At 55.7% G+C, this 22,941-nt stretch overlaps 1 protein-coding gene across 3 annotated transcripts in view; it reads right to left on the minus strand.

Annotated features, from left to right (window-relative positions):
• TBX5 (T-box transcription factor 5) overlaps nucleotides 1–22,941 on the minus strand; it is an 87,025-nt gene that overhangs the window by 22,927 nt on the left and 41,157 nt on the right. For all 3 annotated transcript variants that reach the window (XM_051826595.2, XM_051826594.2, XM_008272284.4), the window contains exons 3-7: nucleotides 22,115–22,209; nucleotides 20,020–20,139; nucleotides 19,161–19,308; nucleotides 15,902–16,054; nucleotides 8,574–8,665 (exon numbers count right to left, since the gene is read on the minus strand). In XM_051826595.2, coding sequence (XP_051682555.1) covers nucleotides 8,574–8,665; nucleotides 15,902–16,054; nucleotides 19,161–19,308; nucleotides 20,020–20,139; nucleotides 22,115–22,209 — 608 coding nt within the window. The remainder of the gene's footprint in view (nucleotides 1–8,573; nucleotides 8,666–15,901; nucleotides 16,055–19,160; nucleotides 19,309–20,019; nucleotides 20,140–22,114; nucleotides 22,210–22,941) is intronic.

A 22,941-nucleotide genomic window follows, 5' to 3' on the forward strand; every position in this document is an offset into this window, starting at 1 on the left:
GGAAGGCCCGAGGAAAGCAGCCGAGGGCTGCTCTGGGGGTCTGTGGGCTTCACAGACATCTGTGACCCAAGAGCGGCTGCCTGGGCCGGCACGGTGGTATAAAGGCTAAGCGGCCGCATGCAGCGCCTACATCCCATGTGGGTGCAGGTTCGAATCCCAGCTGTTCTACTTCCGATCCAGTTTCCTGCTAATGCACCCATGTGGGAGACCCAAAAAATATCCCTGGCTCCGGATTTCAGTCTGGCCCAGCCCTGGCTGTCACAGCCATTGTGCAGTGAGCCAGGGGATGGACGACCTCTCTCTCTCTCTCTCTCTCTCTCTCTAACTCTGCCTTTCAAATAAATAAACTAAATCTTTAAAAATTAAAAAGGCATTTCATTTGAAAAAATCAAGAGGTGCTTCTTCAGCGTGAGCTCCCAGTCCCCGTGACCTCTTGCTGCACCCAAACCCTGCTGGCAGAGAGAGGCTGTCACCAACCAGGCAGGGCTTCGTGGCTCATGGGGAGGTAACGCCTTCTCCAGAGCAAGGCCTTGGCAATCACTGAGCTCCTGGATCATCTTTAACCAGGAGCCTGAGCGAGCACCACGCTCCACTTTCAGATTGAAAACAATGACCCTGTGCGGGCAGCAGCTGAACATTACTTTACACTCAGGACGGACGGGACAAGGGAGGGGAGTGTCAAACGGAAGGATTCTTAACCTTTTAGGGGCCCCAGGCTCACAATTCCCTTGAAATTACTTGAAAGGTTTTCCTGCTTCTACATTGGAGATTTTCAGAGAGTGTCTTGCTTTCAATGAGTCTTCAAAAAGGGGTCTTCAATCCATATTAAGAAGCATACCCGGGGCTGGTGCGGTGGCGCAGCAGGGAAAGCTGCCACCTGCAGAGCCGGAATCCTATATGGGCGCCAATTCTAGTCTTGGCTGTTCCACTTCCCATCCAGCTCTCTGCTATGGCCTGGGAAAGCAGTGGAAGATGGCCCAAGTCCATGGGCTCCTGCACCCACGTGGGAGACCCGGAAGAGGATCCTGGCTCCTGGCTTCAGATCAGCGCAGCTCCAGCCATACAGGCCAATTGGAGAGTGAACCAGTGAATGGAAGACCTCTCCCTGCCTCTCCTCTCTCTGTGTAACTCTGACTTTCAAATAAGTAAAGAAATATCTTATAAAAAAAATAAACATTCCCAGAGCTGCTGCTGTGGCAAAGCTGGTAAAGCTGCCGCCTACAGCACGGACATCTCATATGGATGCTGGTTCGAGTCTTGGCTGCTCCACTGCTGATCCAGCTCCCTGCTCATGGCTTGGGAAAGCAGTAGAAGATGACCCAAGTGCTTGGGCCCCCGCACCCACGTGGGAGACTCAGATGCAGCTCCTGGCTCCTGGCTTCAGTGCAGCCCAGCCCTGGCTGTTGTAGCCATTTGGGGAATGAACCAGTGGATACAAAATCTCTGTCTCTCCCTCTCTCTCTGTAATTCTGCCTTTCAAATAAATTTGAATTTTTAAAACAGCAGCATCCCTCCAGAAGCAGGGGGCAGTGGGTGGATGTAGGCAGGCACCCCCAGAGGAGGGTGAGGATGGCAGTTTCCAGTGGGGAGCGTGGACTCCCCTCATGTTCAGGGACCAGGCCTGGGTAATGGTGAGCTCCAGTCCAGCCTAGACACCGTGGCTCCAATGTCCCCACCCAATACCTGGCTGGGTGGGTGAAAACCCAGGTAAACCAACTCCCAGTCCTTGTGCCTCTCCATGTGCCAGCAAGTACAGGCAACTTCCTTCCCTCTGTGAAGGTCTCCAAGGCCATCAAGGTCCCCAGCTGTGACCCAGCCACAGTTGCCTGGCCTCCTGATAACGCTGTAGAGATACAGGTTTGAGGAGCCGGCACTGTGGCACAGTGGGTTAAAGCCACAGCCTGCAGTGCCAGCATCCCATAAGGGTGCCGGTTCAAGTCCCGGCTGCTCCTCTTTCGATCCAGCTCTCTGCTGTGGCCTGGGAAACCTGTGGAAGATGGCCCAGATCTTGGGCTCCTGTACCCACATGGGAGACCCCAAAGAAGCTCCTGGCTCCTTGCTCCAGATCAGTGCAGTTCTGGCCATTGTGGCCATCAGGGGGAGTGAAAGACCGGATGGAAGACCTCTCTCTCTCTCTCTCTCTCTCTCTCTACCTCTCCTTCTATCTCTGTGTAACTCTGGGTGGGGTCCCTCCCCCTTGGGCTCCCAACCCACCCTAGTGGGTCACATTCAGCCAATAGGATGCAGCAGAGGTGACACCACATGACTTCCCAGATCACCCTGAGGCTTCCACGTCCTGAGCGCACGAGCGGGACACGGCCACCGGCAGATGCTGCAGCAGGCGGCCAGTGAGTCCCAGCTGTGTCCTGTGTCATGTGAGTGGGCCATCCTCACATCCAGCCCTGGCCCCGCTTCTGTCTGCAGCCCCAGTCAGCGAGAACCGCCAAGCGGGCTCCTGTCCAGCTCCTGACCCACGAAGCAAAGCGCCTCCTGGTGTCTCTTGGTTAACCTGGTGCCCAGGGGCCACCTGCAATGCCTCCTCTTCTCCCTGCAGGTGACATTTACGGAGCATTCATACAAAATGTGGCACGGCCTCGGAGTTATTCCTGGAATGACTGAGGTAGTTTGCTTGCGCCCCCTTGCTCTTTAAGTAGGCTGGGGCTGCCCTGCAGTGAAAGCTGGGGCACCCCACAATCCCACCTTGGCTGGTCACACACAGAGAGCAGATGGGACCGGCCGGATGTGCACACGCAGCACAGCAGTCGGCACTCACGCGTCACCTCATGGCATCCTTGCGGGGGCCCTGGAGGTCGGTTCTATCAGCAGCCCCGTTTTACAGGTGAGGAACCAGAGGCTCAGCGGACGAGGGGCCCCAGAGCCACTCAGCAGCTCATCCTGGACCCTGACTCCAGAGACCATTGTTCCCTTGTGGGCCCTGCTCCTCTGAGTACTGACATTCTCCAGGGACTGGCATACAGCAAGCACTTAATAACTGCACTTGTTGAATCAGCAAAACAACAGATTGAAACCTGAATGGGGGCTGATGTGACAGTGCAGCAGTTAAGCTGCTGCCTGGGATGCTGGAATCCCATATGAGTGCCAGTTCAAGTCCCCGCTATTCCACTTCTGATCCAGCTCCTTACTAATACACCTGGGAAAGCAGCGGAGGATGACCCAAAGACCTGGGCCCCTGCCACCAGTGTGGGAGACACAGATGGAGTTCCAGCCTTCTGGCTATGGCCAGCCAAGCTGTGGCCATTTGCGGGGGGGTGAACCAGCAGATTAAAGATCTCTCTTTCTCTCTCTCTCTCGGTAACTCTGCCTTTCCTATAAATAAATAAAGCTTTAAAAAAATACTTGAATACATATAAGTCAGTCTCTGGGACTCAGTGTCCCCTTGTTCGTAAAAGGGGAGGTTGACCAGATGCCATCTCTTGCAGGTACTTCTTTCTCTAGAAGTCCATGCTTCCAGGAGCCGCTCTGGGTGTGCCACCCTGTCCCAGCAACACTACGGCTGGCCCCCAGGGAGCCCCAGCATCTGACCCCTGCACTCCACCTCCCTAGAGGTACAGCCACCTGCCCACCGCAGCCAGACAGCCCCTCTTCCCAAGAGAGTCAAACCCCATTCTCCCCTGGAGGCCTGCTCCCATCTCCGTTGAACTTCTCCCGGCCCCACTCCCAGTGGCAGCCCTGCCGCCTCCAGGGGGGGTCCAGAACATGGCCCAGTACACGTGAAAGACAGACACAAGTTCAGAGACAGGGACGTCCTATGACAGCCCAGGGCTAGGCCGTCTGCAGAAGCCGCAGAGCCCCAGCTATTCCTCCACAGGCCAAGCCTTTATGCATAGTTCTCCAATTTCTGTTATTTGTGTATTATCTTGACAATGTTCACCAATCTTAATGCTAGCTTTACTGCTATTTTGTTTGTATTTCCCTTTAATTAACCGTCAATGAACTCTGTTCCTTCTTACTTTCTCCCTCCCGTCTTTCATAAGAAATCAGTCTCACTGAAAACAATGAAGTCTATGAAATCACAGGTCCCATGTGTCCGTGTGTCCACACACCATGAAAATCATCTCGGGGCTGGTGCTGTGGTATAGCAGGTAAAACCGCCGCCTGCAGTGCTCACATCCCATATGGGTGCCGGTTCGAGTCTCCGCTGTTCCACTTCCAAGCCAGTTCTCTGATGTGGCCTGGGAGAGCAGTAGAAGATGGCCCAAGTCCTTGGGCCCCTGCACCCACATGGGAGACCTGGTGGAGGCTCCTGGCTCTGGATCAGAGCAGCTACGGCTGTTGTGGCCAACTGGGGAGTGAACCATCGGGTCGAAGACCCCTCTCTCTCTCTCTGCCTCTCCTTCTCTCTATGTAACTCTGACTTTCAAATAAATAAATGAATCTTTAAAAAAAAATCATCTCCCGGGCTGAGACACCTGCATCTCATATCAGAGGGCCCAGCTTCACACCCCGACTCCACTCTGCACCCCGGTCTCCTGCTAGTTCACTCCCGGGGAGGCAGCAGTGACGGCTCAAGTCCTTGGGTCCCTGCCACCCACGTGGGAGACCCAGATGGAATTCCTGGCTCCTGGCTTCAGTCTGGCCCGGGCCTGGATGCTGTGGGCATGTGGGGAATGAGCCACCGGACGGAAGATCTCTATCTATCTCTGCCTCTCTGCCTTTCTAACTAATTCACTGATGAAGAGAAATGAGTCTCGTTCTAAGCAATAGTATCTAGGCCTCACAGGCCTGGCGCGTCTTGTAAAATCATCTCCTCCGTCCCCAGACCCGGGTACTGCAATTTACAGAATATTAAATTTCAAGATAAAGATTTTTAAGTCACAGAAGAACTTTTCCAGAAATATTTTTATACGAGGCTGGATGTTTGAATCATCCATGTCCTTCACTCTGCTTTGCCCAGAGCCCTCCCATTTGTATCATAAGCAGCGATTGGTTCTGTAAGACAAAACTATCAATGCGTGTGGAAGATTGACAACGCCCTCACGTGCACTTCCGGAACCTCTGCTGCAGAGATGCGTGGTGAGGGCCCTGTCGCTTCCCAGGCAAAGCCAGAGGCCACTTGGTTCTGCGGACTGACTGCTCCTAGCTCTGCATAAGCCCCGCCCCTCTCCCGCCCTCTGCTTGTTGGAATTAGAGCAAATTTCATCTCTCTGCCCTCCTCCCCGAGCCAGCTGTCACCGGGCGTGTGGGGGACAGGAAACAGCATTACACGATTAGCAGGGAGCCTGCTGCTCCCGCCTGCCTGTTATCACGCTGGCTCCAGAGAGCCACAGTCCCCACTTGTCACTACCTGCTGCCACCAGGGGTTGGGACTGTGCCCCAAATAAACTCGGAACCAGGGGAAAAGAGGTCCCGTTCTACTGAGTATGAGCTAGGCGTCCAGCCTGCTGTAGGCATTTTCCCCTACAATTCCGAGACCCCTGGAAAGCCCATTGTATAGCTGAGAACAGCGCAGCTCTGTGCGATGCAATCCCTTGGCCAAGGTCACACGCGGAAGAACGCAGAGCAAAGATTAACCGCAGGTCTGTCCGACTTCGGAGTCTCCCCAGGAGCCGCTCTGCTTCACGCCCTCACTTTCCCTAAGGACAAATCCAGAGAACTAGGACAACGACCCTGCCTGCTCCCCATACCCGGTTGTTAGCTCAGCCCCTCGGTCACCCAAGTGCAACTCCCGACACGGCTACGGACACACGAGTCTCTCAGAAGCAGAGACATGGAACACATCCGGACAGCCAATCACCCGCTGCCTCTCTCCCTCCCGCCTTTCAGGGACCTGGAGACCGGAGCAGGTGGTGAGCACGGCCAATTCAGACCCAGGCAGAGTCACCAGCCGAAACAGCCAAACAGCTGTGTCGCTGAGAGCGTCGAGAGAGACTCGCACCTGTGCTCCCCCCACCCACCCTGGCTCTCCATCTGTGTTTGTCATCTGTCCCACCCACCCCCAGGGCATAAGATGCCCCGAGGAATCCTGGGAAGGGACACAGGCTGACCATACAGTCTGCAGCTGAGCGAAGCTTCCCGGAGGAAGGAGGAACCACAAGTAGATCTGTGATGATTCGGAGACGGCCGAGCGAATCAGGAGGGGAGAGAGTGCGAGGCACATGGAACGTGTGTTCGAAGGGCCAAAGGTCACAGAAAGAACCCAAGTTTCCAGCATATGGGGTTGGGGAGGGGGACACAGATGAGGGACAGAGCAAAAGCCTGGCTGGATGAGAGGGGCGTGGTCAAGCAGGCGAAGGCAAAGGGACCTTCCCCAGAGGGCAAGAAGGGGCTGGCAGCTTCCTGGCCTTGTCTGATTTGTATTTTTTTTTAAACACCATTTTTGTTTAATTTATTTGACAGGTAGAGTTATAGACAGTGAGAGAGAGAGACAGAGAGACAGGTCTTCCTTCCGTTGGTTCACTCCCCAAATGGCTGCCACAGCTGGTGCTATGCCGATCCGAAGCCAGGAACCAGGTACTTCCTCCTGGTCTCCCATGCGGGTGCAGGCACCCAAGCACTTGGGCCATCCTCCACTGCCTTCCCAGGCCACAGCAGAGAGCTGGACCAGAAGAGGAGCAACCAGGACTAGAACCCAGTGCCCAAATGGAGGACTGGATGTCGGCGCTGCAGGTGGAGGATTAACCAAGTGAGCCACGGCGCCGGCCCCATCTGATTTGTATTTTACAAGGATCTGCTGGGCAGCTGCTGGAGAATATTCCAGAAGAGAAGAGGACCGGGTCAGGCCTCAGGAAGTCAGAAAGCTGCAGCTAGTGAGGACACTGGTGGCTCCCAGCAGGCTGGCCGGAGATGCGGCGTGAAATCTGGGATATGTTAGGAAGGTGGCACGGCTAGCTGAGTCCTTCCCCAGTGGCCTTGGCCACAGCGGTGTCCACTCAGCCCCCTCTTGCACAGTGCAGACTGCCAGCGTAGGGCCGGCACCTGGCTGGGCAATGGCCACCCCACCTCTGCGACCAGGAGCAGTGAGGACAGGGCGGGAGTCAGAAGGCTGCGGGCACAAGGTCTGGGCACACTGGTCCCTCTCGGCTGAGATGGGATTGCCCACAGGACTCACCTCCAAGTCCTAAATGGAGGCACTCAGAGCCAGAAAGCAGCAGAAATAACAAGGTGAGAACCCGGTGGTTTCAGCCACAAAAAGTACCTTACGCACCTGCGAGTACGAAGGAACGTAGTTACGAACACAGGAGTGCACAGGGGAGTGGGGTGCACACTCCTGAAGGCAATGTCCTGTGGGGTTATTAAAAGCGTGCAAAAACAGGGTTGGGCCATTGGTGCCGTGGTTGGGACACTGCTGGGGACACCTGCGATTCCACGTTGGAATGCTCAGGGTTGAGTCCCGCCTCTGCTCTCCAGTCCAGCTTCCCTGGGAGGCAGCTGGTGATGGCCCGAGACCTTGGGTCCCTGCCACCCATGTGGGAGACCCAGATTAAGTTCGGAGCTCCTGGCTTTGGGCTGGCCTAGCTTTGGTTGTTTTGGGCATTTGCAGAGTGAACCAACAAATCATTCTCTGTCTCTGCCTTCCAAAAAAAAAAAAAAAAAAAAGTCATTTTTTAAAAGCATGCAAAATTAGATCTGGCAAACCGGCTATCTGAGAATAATGTACATGGCATGTGTTTCTGACCCCAATGTGGAAACCACAAGGCTGTAGGCTTCCTCCTTCCTGGGTCTCTTGGCTTTCTTGGAATGAAGACGTCCATCTATGCGCCTGACTTTATTTTCACAACTTCCATGAGGGATAAGGAAAAACATCCTAAATGATCTCATTTTATTTTGAAACGCCAACCCATCAAAAGCGGGAGGGGGCAGGAGGCGGGGAATGCGTCTTGGTTGAAAGAGATCAAGATGTATTTGAATTCTCTCGCCATATGGTTAGTTATTTAGGAAGCATATCAAGAGGTAGAGAGGATGCCTGACAACACTGGCAATGCTTGTGCAAGCCTTCCCAATCAGACGGAATTCCCACTGTGGACATTTGCTACAACCCCTTCTATCCGTCATATCAGCAACTGTGACCACAGGATATGTAAAAATACCGAGCAATTTTTAGCACCAGCTTCAAATCCCCCAGTGCCCTGGACACCACATGGTGTCAAGTTTGTCTGTATTTCACCCCCAGGAAATCAAGTCATTAACTTCTCTTTCATTTACCAAGAGCTGTTGCCAAAAAGAATAGCATTCATCGGCTGTGACTTATGGGAAAAAAAAAAAAAAGAAAGGCTTCAGTCGAAGGAGAGAGACAGCCGAGGAAAAGGAGAGCGCGGTAGGTTCTGTTCCCGAGGCCGATGGGGAGCGGTGAACCTCCTTGTGGCCCCCTCCCCGTCTCCATGGGAAGGTCCACCTTCCAGGTGGCCTGGTGATGTCACCCCCTCTCGAGGGTCATCAGAAAGAGGGGTGCAGGAGGCTCATCCCCCCGCCCCCCCCCCGTCTGAGTTCCTGGCACTGTGTGGGCAGGAAGCTGGGGGGCGGGGGGCGGGGTGCTGCAGGCTCACCTGCACTCCACGGGGGGGGGGGGGGGGGAGGGCTGTGTGCGGGGGAGGGGGTGGGAGCCCCGCCCCTACCTTTGCATCCTGGACATCCTGTGCAGCTCCATGTCGTCACTGCCCCGGAAGCCTTTGGCGAAGGGATTATTCTCGATCTTTAATTGCGTGATCTGAGGGAAGGAGAGAGAGCGAGTTGGTTTCCACTCGATTGCCACGCGCTAATGAGAAGTGTCGTGGAAACGCAGCCTCCAGCAACCCAGAGAAGCAAATTAAGGCAGGCACGTCAACAGAGCCAGCACTTCATTCTCGCCGAGGCTTTGAAAAACGTCCGACATCAGGCTGCTTTTAAAAGGGGGGAAAAAACCTGGATTCGGTTTGCCCATTAATTAGAGTCATACTCTGCATCATTCCAGCCAGGGTTTTTTTTTTTCTTTTTTTTTTTTTAATCTTTGGCATTTTGTGTTTCAAGCACAATCCCGGCCTCCACATTTGGTCCCCTGTCTCCGGAGCCCCGTGCACACGGCTGCTGAGCACCCGGCGGCACCGTGGCGGTCTCCACGCGGAAGGGCTGGCTCCAGCATGTGAGGATTGCTTCTAAACATTGTGCCAGGCCTCACTGCATGCGCATTTCATGGTTTCACAGACAGAGCTGGCGAGCTCAGGTGGGAAATGGTGCTGCTTAAAACAAACACCAGGGCCTCCTGTACAGGGTCCCAACTACTCCACTTCCCACCCAGCTGCCCGCCAACCGGCACCTCGCAGGCGCCAGGTGATGGCCCCGAGGACTTGGCTCCCTGCCACTGACGTAAGAGACCCGGATGGAGTTCTGGGCTCTTGGCTTTGGCCTGGCCCAGGCCTGATTGTTTTGGGCATTTGCGGAGTGAACCGGTAGATGGAAGATCTCTCCCTCTTCTTCTCTCTCTTTTTAAAATAAAATGAAATTATCTTTAAAGCAAGTATGTTCAACTTCATTATAAATAAATAAGCAGCAACAGACAAGAATCAGAACAATCACAAGCACTTCAAAAATTCATGAAAAATGGAATTACGAGTTCATTGGGGTGAAAGCGTTTTGAAAGCCTTGCGTAGCTTTCTCTGAGCTTTTGGAAGACCCCTTGTAGCTGTGAGTCCACGCCCCTTCAAGCTCCCAGGCGAGGAGGAGAGAGAGCGACCTTGGAAGTCTGTACGGTGACACAGCACAGCTGAGAAATAGAACAGGGTCTTTCTGAGGATTTTGGTTCCAGGCCCAGACCTTTAATTTGAACCATCGACGCGTATTAGATGAGTGTGAACACACAGTAGCAGGCCCAGGTGACAGAGCGCGTGCATGCAGAGTTGTCTAGAAGCGTTTGCACCGTGTTGCCTGGCAGTTGCCTTCTCTCACAAAGAATTCCCACCCTAGACACGGCAGCAGCATGGCCCCAATTCGCTGTCTGTCTGTCCAGCACCTGTCCCCAGGTGAGCCTGACTTCTTTATTTAAATCAAGCCACTTCCACGTAAATTCATTTCACCCATATCCTATCCCTCCCCTGCCGCTCAGCAAAAAAGGGGCCAATTATATCGAACTCCTTCTGCTGGTACCCACAGAAAGCCCCAGTCCAGAACGAGCCTTCTCTTTGCTGCAAGGGGAGGTGCTAATGCCTTCAGAGGCGAATGTAACACAGTCTAGTCCTCAGCTAAGAGGAGCGACGAGAAAGATTTTCCCTCTGCGATTCCATCATATTCAAGCTCCCCTAAAAAATCGCCGCATCTATTCCAGTAGTGCAAACATACTTTGAGAGTCCCTGTTCAGGGATCAATAATGAATGCTCTCTCCCATTTGTTCATTTGAGGCATTCTTGTACGTTCCGTTTTCCTGAAGAGATGCCTGTAAGGTTTCCTTCTAAGACCCTTGTAGAATGAACACATTATATGTGTGCAATCACAACACAATGTATTCATAATTAATGTGTTTCAATATGATCCCAGGAGTTGGCGCTGTGGCTCAGTGGGTTAAGGCACTGCCTGCGATGCCAGCATCCCATATTAGAGAGGCACTTTGGGGGACCGGGCTGTGGTACAACGGGTTAACGCCCTGGCCTGAAGTGCCAGCATCCCATATGGGTGCCAGTTCTAGTGCCGGCTGCTATGCTTCCGATCCATCTCTCTGCTATGGCCTGGGACAGCAGTAGAAGATGGCCCAAGAGCTTGAGCCCCTGCATCCACGTGGGAGACCCGGATGGAGCTCCAGGCTCCTGGCTTCAGCCTGGTGCAGCCCTGGCTGCTGCAGACATGAAGGGCTGAATCAGCAAATGGAACATATCTCTGTCTCTTCCCTCTCTCTCTAGCTCTACCTCGCAAATACATTTTTTAAAAAGTAGATCTTAAAAAAGGAGGAAATACAGGATTTCAACTAAGTAACATTCTGGGAGGGGCAAAGCTACGGAGACAATGAACAGAGCCATGGCTGCCAGGTAGTGGGGGGAGGAGGGGTGGGCAGGGGCACGCACAGAGGACTCAGGGCCGTGAAATTCCCTGCACAGGACAGCACACCCACGGGACAGCGCTGCACGTCATGGCCCTCTGTCCACACCCACGGGACAGAGCCCCACGTCACGGCCCTCTGTCCACACCCACGGGACAGCGCCCCACGTCACGGCCCTCTGTCCACACCACACCAGGAAGGAGCCCCCTGCAGACGCTGGGCTCCAAGTGACAGTGATGTGTCAGTGTCGGCTCATGGACCGTGACAATGTTCTGTCTGGTGTGGGATGTTGATAACAGGGGCCGCTTTGCAGCTGCCAGTAGAGGGAGAATGAGAAATCTCTCTGCTTCCCACCCAGCTTTACTGTGGCTGCAAGAGGACTCTTTTTAAAAGTCTACTGGGGGCCGCCACCGTGGCTCACTTGGCTAATCCTCCGCCTGCGGCGCCAGCACCCTAAATGGGCACCGGGTTCTAGTCCTGGCTGCTCTTCTTCCAGTCCAGCTCTCTGCTGTGGCCTGGGAGGGCAGTGGAGGATGGCCCAGGTGATTGGGTGCCTGCACCCACGTGGGAGACCAGGAGGAAGCACCTGGCTCCTGGCTTCAGATCAGCGCAGCGCCGGCCGTAGCGGCCATTTGGGGGGTGAACCAACAGAAGGAAGACCTTTCTCTCTCTCTCTCTCTCTCACTGTCTAATTCTACCTGTCAAATAAGTAAAAAAAGTCTAAAGAGATTTTTATGGGTGGCTGTTGTGATGCAGTGGGTTCAGCCTCTGCTGCAGATGTCTGTGTCCCACACTGGAGTGACTGGGACTGAGTCCCGCCTCTGCTTCCCACCCAGCTTCCTGCTAACGCACATCCTGGGAGGCAGCAGCTGATGGCTCAAGTCGCTGGGTCCCTGCCACCCCTGTGGGAGACCTGGATGGGGTTCCTGGCTCCGGGCTTCAGCCTGGCCCGGTCCCAGCTGTTGCCGACATTTGGGGAGTGAACTAGTGAAGAGACAATCTCTCTCTCTCTCTCTCTCTCTCTAATGCATTCTATGTGTGTGTGTGTCTTTCAAAAAATATTTATTCATTTATTTGAAGGGCAGAGTTACACAGAGAGAGGAGAGGCAGAGAGAGAGAGGTCTTCCATCTGCTGGTTCACTCCCCAGTTGGCTGCAATGGCCGGATCTGAAGCCAGGAGCCTGGAGCTTCCTCCGGGTCTCCCACATGGGTGCAGGGGCCCAAGGACTTGGGTCATCTTCTACTGCTTTCCCAGGTCATAGCAGAGAGCTGGATTGGAAGTGGAGCAGCTGGGACTCGAACTGGCACCCATATGGGATGCTGGCGCTTCAGGCCAGGGCATTAACCTACTGTGCTACAGCAACAGCCCCAAAATAAATAAATCTTTTTTCAAAGTACTGACCCTTGGGAAATGTTAACATACAAGCTTACCTGCAGGTAGAAATATCTGTCTTATTTTGAACATGGCTCCTTGCTCTCTAACCCCTACTTATAAAATCCCCTTCCCTCTGGAGTACCCAAGCTGACACACCTGGGCTTCCCCGCTCTGCCAGAAGCCTCCACTGAATCTGACCTCTATTCCCACACAAACGCACTCTCTCCAAAATCAGCATAAAACCGGATATCCGGCAGGGGGAGGGGAGGGGCTGGGGGGGAGCAAATATAAATACCAGCTTCAACCGGTGAGACAGGGGTTGTAAAAATTAATGAGAATAATTGTTGTGAATTCTTGCTTTTGAAACAAAAAATTAAAAAAAAAAAAAACCTCACGAGGGCCAAAAATCTTAATTATGTCTCTCTATTAAGGGTTCATTTCCTGGTCCCCACCAGCAAGCTTGTACCTCATAAATACAGGCTGCATACACAATGATTTAAGCAGGAGGAAAATGGCGTTTAATGGCAGAGTGGGTTAATATTGGGGGATAGGCATGCTTGCATACACAGCCATTGTTGCAGGAGCGGGGAAATGAAATGGCCACGTGACCTGTTTTTTAACACCTAAATATTTCTAGGGCTTGCCCTGGGAGCTGCTGACAACCGCAGTGAAAACCTTACAGGAACCTGTTTCACAGAGCGGCCGTCGCTGGGGAAGATTCGAGTTTTTTAAATATCTTTTTCAAGCTGTCAACCATCTGGGGAAATAACTCCCAAATCCAGCTCGGATCACAGCTGGGCTGGGGAAAGGCGGCTGGTCGTTAAGAGTCCTCTGGTCTCCAGAAAGGGGAACAAACCCTCCCTTCCCCCGCCCCCCCCCCCCCCACTAAAACTGACCGCTCCAATGCCTACCTGCACCTGGTACCTGCACCCAAGTACAGAAAGCTCACTCCGGAGGCAGGAGCACTTTGACCAGAACATCAGTGGCTCATTCCCCCCCCAAATTGTCCTGGCAATGGAACCCCACACACTGCTCTCCTTCCCCTGCTCACAAAACGCTAGACAAATAGTCCTTGAATTGACGACATGATCAGAGAACGAGCCAAGCCAACCACAAAGACTAACATTTGTAGTTATTTCTCAACCACAGTAATAAGAACTTATTTAACATCGCAGTCTTTCCCATGCTAAACAGCCAAGGAATTACACTGACCAGGCAGAGTCTACGTTTTGGATTAAGTCGCCTTGTTAAAAAAGCCGATCAGTTAAGTGGCCAATCAATAGTCTGATCAATCATTGGTAGCACTCGGCACCAGCTCTACGCCAGGCCCTGCGTGTTCCACTTTCCACCGATTATCTCACCGAGTCCTCGTGACGACCCTGGGAGGCGGATGTTCTAGTAGTCCCATTTTACAGATGCGGAAACAGTTAAATCGTTTGCCCAAAGTCAAATAGATCCGAACCCAAGCAGTCCACCGCTAAACCCTACCCAGTGGTGAGTAAGAACTCAGCTGGCTTCTCCCCATGAAGTCAGAAGTCTCAACAGCCGGCCCAGGTGGGACAATAAAGGAAGCAGACTGAGTCCACAAATCACATGCGATCCTGGCACGCTTATTTAAATCACACATCATATATCCACGCGGCGAATGCTTGCAGGGGCTTTGGCTTTAGCTTTGACTGGAAAAGTGCACTGCTTGGACTTGCTCCTGACAAAGAAAACAAGTGCCAGGCGGCAGCAGGACAGCCGGCACAGGGGACAGCCATGGAAGGTGGCTTCCCATGAAACCCCTCTCCGGGATGCCAGGGACCCTGACAGCCTGGCCAAAGGTGCTTTTATGTGCAGCTCCACTGGGCTCCCTGTGTTGACCCAGCCAACACAGAAAGAGAAAGCAATCCCGACGTGTGTGGCCAGGACATGCATGCGTGTGGGGGGGATACACGCTTCTACACCCATGACCATTTGGACACACAGCCCCCCGGATTTTGGTCAGAACTCACACACATGTGCCTCGTTGGGCAGGCACCCATAGGTGCACATATGCACGGGGGGGAGAAAATTTTTCAAGACAGACATTTGAGGGGGTTCGGATCTGTTCAGGAAGGGCTGTGGTGACCGTTGGGTGTCTTCCAAATACTACACCTGACTGTGTGACAGCGATGCCTCAAAAAACGATACAACAAACAAAGGGTTAAGGAGCACGGGGCTCCCTCCCCCAGACCCGCCCACCCCTAAGATCCCAGTGCATCCCCAGGATGCTTTCTCGGGAGGTCACCTTCATTTGTCCCCACTTCCTGTCCTTCCTGGATGAACCTGGGTTTTCTCAAGAGGGGGAAAAAAAGCCCTGATGTATTTTGGGGCCCTCTGTCAGGTCCGGAGGCTCTCAGCGTATATACGTGGGGAACTGAGCTCTCTCACTGCTGGTTTTCCCCTTTATTTTTCCTGTGATCGTGACCACAAAGTTAAACATAGGCCCATAGCAGCCGCAGAGGGAGCAGCTCTCTGGACACCAGCCTCACATTGACCTGAAAGAGTTTGTAGGACTTCCACGGCACCACCGTGCTCTGCCTGGGGCGACTCCCAACACTCCTCCTCCCTGCTTCCAAATCTCTGCTTCCAGGGGAGCCAGTTCTCTTCCGGACGGACGGAAGGCAGCTCCCTCCAGATCCGGGTTCCCAGACAAGGCCAGGCCGTGTGGCCTGGAAGGGACCATCCATCACCGCGTGGCCTGGTCAGTGACAAGCTGGGTTTGGAGATCACCACTTGTTACGTAACAGCCCCCGCCTCCATGGAGACCTTCTGTGCCTCGCAGCCTGCACTGAGATGACCGTCCTGTGGGGACCCGAGGCTCTGGGCCACTACGCCTGCCTCTGATCAGCTTCCCCCACCCTGACTCCGCTGGCCTGGCTGGGACGGGAGTTTTGAGAGGAGGGGCCACACCGTCCCCACAAGGCCTGCACTCACCACCCCACCACACACACACACACACACAGACTTTGCCACCTGCCCCACTGCCCATTGAGATGCCCCTAAAACACAAAGTAGAGGACAGGAAGACGCTGACCCCAACAGCAAAGGTGGCCCCCATGAGGGGCGGTCCCAGGCCCCAACATGAGAGAGCTCAGGACCATACAACAGCTCAGAGCGAGCTCTCCTCCCTCTGAGACTTTCAGGAGATCAGCAGGTCGCCTTCTCCCGGCATTTGCGTATGCCTGTTTCTAACTGGTGTGCGTGCCTACGAGGGTACTTCAAAAAGCCTGCAGAAAATGTGATTCAAAGAGACACCTATTCGGAGGCATACAACACCGAAATCCTTGCACGCCCCTAGACGTGCGCGTGATGCCCATAGCAAGCTTGGGGAATCCGAAACAAACAGTCACAACCCTTAACGAAGGCTGCATCTGTGTCCCTGCTCCAGTAGCCCCCCAGGGGGAGAAGCGGGTCCTGCCGCGTGGCGTGGCGGAGGAATGAACTTGCCCTTGGAGCCTGGAGTTCCGGCCTAGAGACCCCTGCGAACTCCCGCCAAGGAGCAGACGCCCCCGGCGCTGGGTCCCGGGCTGGGGCTTTACCTTGTGGTTCTGATAGGAAGTCACGGCGATAAAGGCTGTCTCTGGAAAGACATGGGTGCAGAACGCCGTGTTTTTCGAGCCAAATCCATTATTTTCGTCCGCCTTCACGATGTGTAATCTGGGCTGGTATTTGTGCATGGAGTTTAGAATAATCTAAACAAAATACAGAAAATGAGATTGTAAGAAAATCAAACCTCCCTTTGTTTCCAGATAAAACTGCCCCTTGCTTCCCCCCACACACACCCTGCCCAATCACCCTCGTTATAAGGGCTCTAGAAAAATAGATTTTTTTCCCTCCTCTTTTGAAAAGGGGCCAATGATTTCATTAAAAAGAAACATTTCAAAAATGACAATTTCCAACCGAAAAAGCCAGGGTAATATTCCAGGAATCTACCCAAGGCACACAGAGCAGTAAATCAGAATTCTTAATAAAGTTTGCTTAATAAATTAACTCCCTGCACTTCCCGCCCCCAGCAGGATCCCTGCAAGTGTGCAGTGAGCAATCTGGGGTCTGAGGGGTAAATTCTGGGCGACAACTGTAGAAGAATGGGGAAGACACAAATAAACAAACCCACAAATACAGGGCGCGCCCGGAACGCTCCGGGTCGCGGAGGAAGTGTGTGCAAACCGGAGGACGGGCAGCAGCGGCTGCACGTGTTCCCGGAACAGAGCAGCAGTCCTGGCCCTTTGTCTGGGGCATGAAAAGAGGGGCTGGGAGGGGCTCCGGGGCGAAGCAGGCCTCGCCCCTCAGCTCGGGCAACGTCACGGGGTCCACAGCCAGAGCTAGGCTTCTGGGGGCCTAGGGTCTCCCTCCCTGGCGGCCCTATTTCCAGGGATGCACGGGGTCTGACTGCTGTGACTACGATTATTCCTATTCCTATTATTATTGTTATTATTTATTATTATTATTGGAGGAGGAGGAGGAGAGGAAGGAGACCTCGGCTGCACGTTCTCGCTCCAGCCAGGAGCATTCGCGGGAGATGCGCCGCGATGCCAAGAAACGGGGTTTCCTGGGCGGCCGCCGCCCGACTTCGGACGCTCCCGGGAGACCCCCGGCCGCTGATCCGCGCCCACCGAGCGCGCGCCGCGCCTGCCCAGCCTGCGGGCCCTTTCCCAAGCAGCGGCGGGGGCTGTCTCAGTGTCTTTGATTATTTGCAATGATGACCCCGGGGCAGGCCCCTCGGACCAACCCCGGAGCCCGCCCCGGGCCGGGGGGAGGGGGCAGCGGCTCTCCGGCCGCGCGGCTCTAATCTCGGGCTGTCCAGCCCGGCCGCCTCCCCGGCCGATAGCGACGCCGACCGGGGCGGCGGTGGCGACAGAGAGACGCAGCGGGGCCCCGCCGGCCGCCGCAGCCCCCTGGCCGGCGCGGCCATCGGCCCGGCTTAGCCAAATTGCTTTGACGGCTGGGGACAGTGTGGAGACATCAGCGCGAGGGCGATCTAATGGCTCCTAATTTCATCAGAGCGACTCTGGATCAGACTGTCCGGAGCGGGGAGGGGGCGGGGACGCGCGGCGGCGCCGAGTGCCCCATCCCCGGGTTCGGAAGGACCTGCGGACTCGCCAGGGTGCCCCAGACACCGTGGCCTCGGCGGCCGGGCTGGGCGCCTTCCCCGGCCATCGACCAGAGAAGCTAAGGGGTCGCTGAGGGCGGAGGCGGAGGGTTCCACTTCCCAGCACACAGGGCCCTTACAAAATGGTTGCGTTCTGGAGGGACAGGTCCGCACCCAACACCACCCAGCCCCGGGGCACTCCCGCACTGGGAAACACCAGCAACACCTGCGGTGGGCCACACGCCCTCATCTAGATGGAAAAGAGGCTCCAGTTCCCGCTAGGAAGCCCCCTGTACCTCTGCCCTCCCAGTAACACGGACAGGGAACTGCCGCTCTGCCCCCTGGCCAGCCGTGCAAGCGCCTCTCGGCCTCAGCGGAGGGCTGTCTGCAGGTCCTGAGGTCCCCTTCCCACTCCAGACCCCTGGCTTCAGGACAACATCCCCAAGGACCCCCAGGAGCAAACCATCCTCCCTCCTGGCCAAACACAACCCGCCCAGCCCCCTCCTCTCCCCAAACTGGGGACCCTGTGTGCCTGGGTGGTTTCTCCCGGGAGAGACACTCCCCACTTTTGGAACCAAAGAGACCTGGCCTCAAACCCCTGTCCCCAAATACAGGCTGTGTGGCCTTGGGCAAGTCACCCCCTTCCCGCGGCCTCCCCCGGACAGAGGCTGCGCGTGGCGGTGCCCCTGCGTGGGCCACTGACCCTGTCGAATGCCCTGAGCTGGATGAGCCTGCTTGTAGGTGCAACGGACAAGCGGAAGGTTCTGCATGCTGAGTTCAGAGCCTGCGTTCTGTTCTAGTGATTGTTTCCAACGGGGAGATCTGGGGACACTTTTACAAAATTCGGTGTTTTTCTTGGGAGGAGTGGGTGATGCCCAACTGAGAATCTACCAAAAGCTACAATGGGGCGGCTGGGGCTGAACACTGAGGATCTTGGGTTTGGGAGAACTCACAGGACCCCTCTTTAGGGGCCAATCCCGATTCCAGGCTTAGGGGCCTCGTCTAGGTCTGCTTCCTTGGGGCATAGTGGGGGCAGGGAGAAAGTTGGGCACTGGAACAAACAGATCTGCCCCAGATCACTGGCGGGACGGCTCACCCCTCGTGGGCTGGCTCCTCATCCCGGGCTCTCCCTCTCAGATCAGGCAGGGTGTGGAAGCCACGGGGCAGGTAGGCGGCTCCTGGGGAGCCGGCCTCTCAGCAGTGCATGCTAGGGACCCCACTGGGCTGCAGGCTCCACGCTTTCTGCAGGACTGAAAGCCAGCCCTGTCCCTAACCACACCGGGGACTGAGGCCCAGGGGGGGCACACAGGCCTGAAGTGAGCAGCTGTAGTGACCCCTCAAGTCTCACCCTCGACAGAAGCAGAGAGTTGGCTGCTAGCAGCAAGGATGCAGCCCCCCTGCCAGGAGGACCGGACCAGCCCGCATCTCCAGCTGCCTGGGGAGGAGAGACCCAGAGCAGGAGGGGAGGACCACTGGGGGACCAGCAGACATCCGAGGAGGAGGAGAAGGAGGAGGAGGAGGAAAAAGAAAGCAAAAGAAAGAGAGAGAAATAAAAGGACAGAGAAAAGATGGGGGAGTAGGGGAAAAAAGGAAGAGAAGTCAGATCCAAGAGGTAGCGGAAGAGAATAAGGGGGCTGGGGGAAGGAGCGATGGAAAACATAGGCACAAGAGGCGGCGGCAGGGGCACAGCCTAGGGCCTCGGTACTCACGTGTCCAAAGGGGTCCAGGTGGTTGTTGGTGAGCTTCAGCTTCTGGAAGGACACGAGCTGCCGCATCCAGTGTGCCCCAGTGGCCGGCGAGTCTGGGTGCACGTACAGGCGGCCTGGCATGGCGGGCTCCGCTTTGCCGGTCACAGACCTACAGCGGAGAGAGTTGTGGCCGGGGAGCCTCAGGGGCAGTGCTCTGAGCTGGGGATGATCTGGAAATGGCCACCCCCACCCCCACCCCAGCAAACCCAGTGCCCCTGAGCGCCTGGCGCCGGTGTCGGGCAAAGCTCCCTGGCCTGCTCTCTCTGCGTGCACCTTCTGCGCCAGGAGCGCCTGGGACCTCGCAGTTTCTCGCTGCAAGACAGCAGCAGGCTCTGGAGGTCTGGATGTGCAAGAAGTCTTGAAGTCTCCTTAGGGGCTTTCAAAGGGGCTTCGCTTTCAAGTCTCGGCACTATTGGCAGCGGTGGGAGCAACCCGTCCAGGGACGGGGCCTCTCCTCTCTTGCCGCGTTAACTGAAATACCAGGGGCCGATTTTGCAATTTAATTAAAAAGGCCCGTTCAAAGCAGGTTAACTCATAAAAAATCACTGTAAATGGTTTTATGCCCCCAGAAATACCTCCAGCACTTGGTAACAATACCCTTTTGAAAAATCCACAACCCTGGGTGCTGCCATAGATGCAGGTACCCCGTTTCCTCTCAGTCTCAGTTTTCTAGTCCATAAAATGGGGCACAGTGGGAACTGTGACCAGCAGAGAGCAGTGGGCTGGACACAGCACCCTCTCCAACAGGTACATTGGCGCAGTGGGGGAGGGGCGGACAGTCTCCTCCCCGCCCTCGCCCACCTGCCATTCTGGTGCCTACCATTTGTTATCGGCGAACTTGTATCTGTGGTCGTCGGCAGGGACAATGTCCATGAGGAGAATGTATTTCGTTTTGGGATTGAGGCCAGTTACCTTCACTTTGTAACTGGGGAACATTCGCCTGGAAGAAAGGTAGAGGGAGAAGGAGAGAGGGACGGGGCCGGGGGCGGGGAGGGGGGAGGGGAGCGGAGAATTAATATCCGTATTCCAAAGAGCACCTCCACCCCGTGTGATGGAGAAGAAATTCCTGGGGAAACACCGTGGACGCGAAAACGGGCCCCGCTCCGCTCTCCCCGGGATCCAGCCCGGGTTTCCCTGGACATTGTCGTGCGTGCGGAGGAGGGAGGGGGAGGGAGGCGGCCACTGTAGGTATCCAGGAGGAAAACAGAAACCAGGAGGCAGGCGCTTCTAGAACACTGGTTCTCCGGGGTCTGGGAGGGACTCCCGCGTCAACGCCTGCTCAATGCCCTTTGCAGAGCCAGGCACCTACTATTCCGGGGAACGAGGCTTCTTAGCCCCGTGCAGCCAGGCGCTTCGGCCCAGCCTCGCACCGCGCGCGTCCCGCGGACACCCAGGTGCGCGCGCCCCTGCGCCCTGGCTTCCCATTAACTCTCTGCAGGGGCGAGGGCACCGGCGCCCTGGCTAACTCGGTTGGTTCCCCGACCAGGGAGCCCTAGCAAGAGTTTATTCTTAAATGTCGGCAAACTTCACCCAGGCGAAACTCCCTGGCCCTTAGCAAAGAAATGCCAAAGCCACTGTGGAGTTGGTTTCAGTAAGAGCTGGGGCCTGAACCCTCGATCCACCAGGACTCGATCCACCTCCCGCGGAGTGCGCCCCGGAACTCCGCGACCCCCAGGGCTGCCCTGGGGCGCACGGAGAAGCTGCTGGAGCTGGCTCGCCTGGCACTGCTGCGAAGATGGGAAACTGCAGGCTGTGCCTTGCAGCCACGGCGCGGAAGCCTCTCCGGGTTTATCCGCCCGGGAGCGCGCCCGGAGGCAGCGGCGTAGGAGGCTCCGCAGGCCTTTTATAGTGAAATCCTCTCGGCTCAGGCGCGGGCTGGGGGGGAAGGCGTCCCGGAGAGGTCTCTCCTTCCTCCGGGAAAGGGAAGAGGACCTCATTTCGTTGGTATAAACAGAACGCGCTTCCCTCGTTGAATCAGGCCTCGCGCCGAGCGGGGGAGCCGACTTTGTTTAATTTCAAATAATAATAAATGTCACCGTTGTCAGTTTATTGCGGGAGGCTTGGGCTGGAGAGGCCGGGGGCGTCGGGGAGTGAGCTCCACCCTCCCGCTTCACACACTCCGTGGCTTCGGCCTCGCGGCCTCCGTGGCTTCGCCCGCCTGCCTCGGGCAGAGACCCACGTGGAAAAGCCGCCCGGCCGGGCCGGGGAAGCGGGAGGGTGTCCCCAGGCCTGGGCACGCGGGGACGCGCCGGCCTCCCCTCCCCCACGAGGCTAGCGTCTGTAGCCACAGCTCCGCGAGCGTCTAAGCGGAGCGCCAGGGGTGAGTGTCTTGGCGAAGCTGCCCTGTTTATCGGTGTCTGTATATAGAGCTCGGCCGAGCCCCGGTTCAGTTTCAAAGGCTTCGCCTGCCTTCTATAAACAATGAAAGAAGGTAGCGCATACATTCAACAATTCGGAGTTTGGCAGTCGGTGGGACCCTGGAGCCACTCCAAGGTCAGAGAGGGTGGGAGTGGTGGTGGGGGTGAAGGATCGCGTCGGAGACCTGCGCAACCCTAAGCCGGGCTGTGCCTCTGTGCTCCCCCTTCCACGTCCCGGTTTCTCTCTGGACGAATCCATCCAGGCGGCTCAGCCTCCCAACCCCTTCCTTCTTCCTGCCTGGGAGCTACAGAAAATGCCCATTTCTGGAGGTGACTGTTTGGGGTATTCCCCCCACGCAGCTGGAGATCCGTGGGCGAATTCTCCCTGCGCCTCCTGGAGCGGAACCCCATGCTCTCACCCCCAGCCACCTTCTCTCCATCATCTCCCCCACAAGAGCCCTGGGCACAGCTGCCCCTGCCACACGCACACACACACACACACACACACACACACACGAGCACACGCACACGCGCACGCGCGCGCACACAGCGGCTCACCTTCCCGCCTTGGTTATGATCATTTCCGTACCCACTTCGTGGAATTTCAGCCACAACTCTCTCTCGTGCAGAAACACCTTGATTCCTTCCATACCCTGCAGGAAGGAGAAAAAAGTCACAGGAACACGCTCTGGGGTGCAGGGGAGTTGCCCGCCTGACACTTCCCCCCAAAAAACAGACCCAGACTGTTGCTCCTTCTCCCGCTGCAGGCGGCTTGAGGGTGAACAGCCGCCCATGACCCTTCAGGGTGTGCCTGCCCTGGAGTGCCCCCAGCCTCTTCTCCAGGAATCCCTGCGTAGGGCCAGTGGAGGAGCCGGTTTCCAATCCTCTCCTGTTCCCACAGCGCTGGGCCACCTCCCTCTAATGCCACCAGCACAGAATGAAAGAACCATCCACGGCCAACATGCTCGCGAGTGGCTGTGGGCAAAGCCTGGCTGGCTAGGTTCAATCCAGATCCAGTTTAAACTTAAAAAGAGAGAAAACCCCCAATCTAGAAAACTCCATGCAGGCTACTCTGGTCTAGACCCCCAGATGTCCACGCAAAAAAAAAAAAAACACAGATGTGCGGAGATGTGCCTGGTTATTCAGCGCCGTGGTGAGTGCAAATAGGAGCATTCGCGAAATTTCACATTTCATGGTGTTTATATTACCATGTTGTTCCCACAATCCAGAACAAAAATTAATTCTGTCCATCTGGGTGAGCAAACCTTCCAGGCCTCCCCACAGCTAGCTCAGTCCACTTTCGGCAATTGTGACTACGGAGCACGGTTGAAACCATTTTGATATTTCCGCTTTCAACTAAAAATCTACAAAACACGGTACAAAAT

The sequence above is a fragment of the Oryctolagus cuniculus genome, chromosome 21 (assembly GCF_964237555.1).
Source record: "Oryctolagus cuniculus chromosome 21, mOryCun1.1, whole genome shotgun sequence".
NCBI lineage: Eukaryota > Metazoa > Chordata > Mammalia > Lagomorpha > Leporidae > Oryctolagus > Oryctolagus cuniculus.